Genomic DNA, 4,327 nt, shown 5'->3' with positions numbered 1-4,327 from the left:
ATTTAATCCAGTTGTTGATTGAGTTGATCAAAATCAAATTTATTTTAGATAATCATACATGATTGAAGCCAATAATAAAGCCAGGATGGCACTAACTAATGTAATTTAACGTATTTGGTAGTCCTAGGTATGTAGGAAGACAATGATCCACCCTGTAATAATCATCAAGTCATGTATTTGCATTTTCTATCAACAAAAAGAAAGAAAATAAGCTTTGAATTAGATTTGATAATTTTAAACATGAAATAATGATATATAATATGAAAATCATAAAGAAAAGACACAAAAATTAAATTTAATAATTTAAAATATGATATAATAATACGATACGATTACAATATAAATAAAAGATGCGAATATGAGGAGATATGTTTTCAGATAAAGAGACTCTAGTTGCTTCAAATTCAAACAAATAATATGGAGTCAATGGAGTTCTCTATGGAAATCTCTTGGGAGAGGTCAAACCGACCAAAATGGCTTGTCATGAGAATAGCCAACATCCCATTTTCTATAACCATGGCCCCTTCAACGATTTTAGAATTATGGGCTCATCTCATGACCCTCACCCCTCGACTTCCTTGTCTCTTTCGATCACAACAAAACTCAGTTCCAGAGCTTGACCCCCTTTGTTCTTCATTGATAAATGATAATTGATAAAAACCCACGTTGAATTCATCCCATTTCTTGGCTCATTCATATCCCTTGGAACTCGAACGGGTTGCCGTGCATCCCGCAACCTTTCCTCCTTGTGCTTGGTGCATCTTAATTCTACTCACTTGTTCTGAGGAAAACTCGTGCATGCATTTGGACATAGAAAATCTAGTCTTCCAGCTACCAAGTGGCAAGCAGAGGTGAGAAAAAAAAAGTTTAGAAAACCAAAAATTGATTGAAAATCCTAATGTTTGATTTAATTTGGATCGGTTTTATTTTATTTGATTTAGATCAAATTCAAATATTAAATATATATATTAAATTCAGATCAAATTTTGGATTAAAATGTAAAAAATTAAAAAAAATCAAATTGAATCAAATTATATACTTTTATTAGTTTTTATATATATTTTAAATTCTTATAAAATAAAATAATTATTTTATATATAATTTTATTTAAATATATTAAAAATCCTATTAAAATAATATATACAAAATAAAATATTTAAAACTAATGAATCGAATTGAACTGAATCAATAAAATTCAATTTGAATCGAATCGGTTTAAAAAAAAATCAATTCGAATTAAGACAAGATTTTAGAAATTTATAACACTATACATTATTTGAAAAAATTGAATCAAATTTGATTCAAGTCGTTATCACTTCTCATGACAAGGAACTAGCATAGAATTGAGATATTGATTTTGTAATTATAAATTGAAAATTGATGATTGAAAGAAATTCGAGGTGAAAATTAATACATACATTATTAAAAATCAATGAGACTAAATATTAATGGATATAATTATTGCATTTTAAACTTCATATTAAATTCCAATTGAGATAAATAAAATATTTAATCTACTTAAGACTACATTTGGAAATGCGATGAAAAGAGATTCTCAATGTATTAAAATATCATTTATTACTGGATTCATACAGCTCCAATGTTATTTTTTTCATCTCCAACAACGTAGAAATTTTTATGTCGTACTTCTAAATGCATTTAAATCAGAAAAAAAAAGTGTTTTCGTTTTCCAAATCTAATGTTACTTCCCAATATAACCATTAAATCAGTGTCTTGAATTGAAGTATGTATAGATGTTATATGTATGTAAAAAAATAGGCAATAATTAGTGGGACAAGAGAAACGTAAATGAAAATGAAAAAGGAAGATATCATAAGATGAAGGAAAAGACTTATGACGAATGTTTTTGGACGACCTTAGGCTCTGGGGCCGGTAGAAGCGGGTCAGGCTCAAGAGGGTGGAAACATGAACACATGCCCACATGGTCTGCACATGAAGAAACTCCACTTTACAGTCACGACAATGACTGCTCGCGCCAACCTCATCCATCGAAAATATTTCTCTCTGTAATTAATGGTTTCTTCATCTCTTCAATCTGTCTTTTATTCCGATTTATTTTTGTTAAAGGTATTTTTGGGTTCAGTAAAATGATTTTTTTTAATTAAAGATTATCAACAAACATTCAATAATATTTTTAACTTTTGGATCGACTTAATATATCAAGTTGATCTAATATGTATAGTATCATGTCAATTCAATCACGTCAACAGTTTATTCCACAAATCCTTCGCATTCCATATATAAATAAAGCAATTAAGTTATTATCTAATCAGCTTAATTTTTTTTCTCTCTATTTTACTCTCAAATACATAAAACACTTTCTGCTTTTACTCTTAACTATTTTTTTTTTCTCTTGTGATTTCAGAATTTTACCTCCAAACTCGAAGCTCAACAAAATTAATTTTGTTTAAAATTTTTATCTCCATAATTGTATCTGATTATATTTCTCTCTTCAAGCATTCCATATCCAATCATTGAAAGACTCAAAATAATTTCATTGCTATTGTTATTGATCTCACCCTGAATCCGTCCCTTATTAATGGTTAGTTTTTCAGGTATATATTTTATTTTTCTGCATATGCTAACTGCTGTGAGATTAGTTTATTAGGTACAATTGTTTAATGTAACACCAGCTAGCTAAGAAAATTATTACTCCTGGATTCTGTATATGATTGGCCGTTTGAAGAAGAATCCAATGCGCAGTTTTGCCAGAACTTCCAGCTGGATTGACAAATTGTCTAATATATTTGTGCTTAGTATTAGCTGAACTTGAGATATTTTGTAGATAAGGCTTGTTTTTGCATGTGGAGAAATTTTTTTGTGCAAAGAAGTTACAGAAATGTAATTTCCTTAAAGATCAATAGTTTCATGTAAAATTTCTTGACGATTGGTTTAATGTGTTAAGGATGATGTTTAACGTACATATGATTGAGTTCCGTAATTATCTGTAAAATTTTTTTTACAAAAGAAATGACGTAATTTAAAAATAGAGAAAACGATTACAGATTAAAATTTGAAGTTAAATTTGTTGAATTTATAATTATTTGTGTGTTTTATACATACGCATGTATTTATTAAGAACGATTGTCAAATTTGACGATCAAATTAAGGTACAAATGATCTTTCCGATATCTTGGCTTTACCTCTCTTAAAAGAAAACACAAAATCTTTGTTGAAAGGGTTATTAATTCTAATTAGGGTTCTGTCCAGAATCTAGCATTAATTGATAAATCTTTCAGATGAAAGTTAAACTAAAGGCTGTGAGGTGAAACATGTAGGACCATAACTCTCCTACAATGTAACATCCAGCAATTCATTTAAAATGGGGAGGGAGGGCCATACTTCAAAAAACAAATTATTCAAAGTTTGAAGCAAAGATTTCCATGCATCACCCCACCATTTCATCTGTATTTATGTATTATATCATATTTCAGATCATGGAAATTATTTAATTCTTGAAAACTGATCATAGAGTGGGGACTAGGTGTTTTTGAGGAGCAAAATGCATGTGAATTGGGATAATGAATAGAAACCAAGGGCATTTTGGTACAACTTTGTGCTATAAATTGAGAAGGTCGATGTAGCTCTTCCCCCATGCACAAAGCTTAATCGTCTTGAATTATTTTCTCTCTCAATTGTCACTTTGCTCCGAGGGTTTTCCTGAAGGATAAAATTAGACTAAAATCATGGTTTCTAAAGTGGAAGAAGCAATGAAGAGGCAACAGAATCACAAGGGAAGGGATCACTGCCATCAGAACCAGCAAAACCATCAGCAGAAACAGATCATACAATGCAACAAAGGGAAAAATTCGAAGTTCAAGAGGAGCAGTTCCAACCTTGAAGAAGATGGTGCTTCCTCTGCCATTCTCTTGCTTGCTTGCATTGCCTGCACTCCTTCATATTGATCACTATGTGAATTTCCACCTTCCTCTCGGACTCTTGCTTATCTCTTTCTCTATCTTTTCTGTCATGTTCATTAGCCTCGAATCTCTACATTATTATATTAGTATTTCTTACCCCTCCTCTATTTCCTTGCATTGTATTATCCAGTTCCAAATTTATATATTATAGTACTATTTAAATTTTCTTAATTAAAAGGGTCTTTTATTTTATTTTAAAGAATATTTGGATTTGAGTTATTTCGAATTCAAGTTATGGACTCGCTAAAATTCGCTTAATTTCGGATAAATCAAACAAAATTTTCTTACTGAGGTCAGTTTTCCCAACACTAATGCAAAGGAAATTCTTTTCCACTACAACAACGATCATGTGAATTTGGCTTTGAGCCTCAACAATAGTAGACAAG

At 30.2% G+C, this 4,327-nt stretch overlaps 1 protein-coding gene across 1 annotated transcript; it reads left to right on the top strand.

The window, feature by feature from the left end:
* The first annotated feature begins 3,397 nt into the window (after nt 1–3,397).
* On the top strand, nt 3,398–4,133 carry LOC111317889 (uncharacterized). The gene has a single exon (XM_022920397.2). The coding sequence runs from the start codon at nt 3,708–3,710 to the stop codon at nt 3,924–3,926; it is 219 nt and encodes a 72-aa protein (XP_022776132.1). The 5' UTR covers nt 3,398–3,707; the 3' UTR covers nt 3,927–4,133.
* Nucleotides 4,134–4,327: the final 194 nt, after the last annotated feature.

Source organism: Durio zibethinus, chromosome 9 (genome assembly GCF_047325235.1).
Source record: "Durio zibethinus cultivar Kanyao isolate XHJ-2024 chromosome 9, ASM4732523v1, whole genome shotgun sequence".
NCBI classification, from domain to species: domain Eukaryota; kingdom Viridiplantae; phylum Streptophyta; class Magnoliopsida; order Malvales; family Malvaceae; genus Durio; species Durio zibethinus.
The sequence above is the reverse complement of the archived record's forward strand: the minus strand, read 5'-3'. Positions and strand labels throughout refer to the sequence as shown.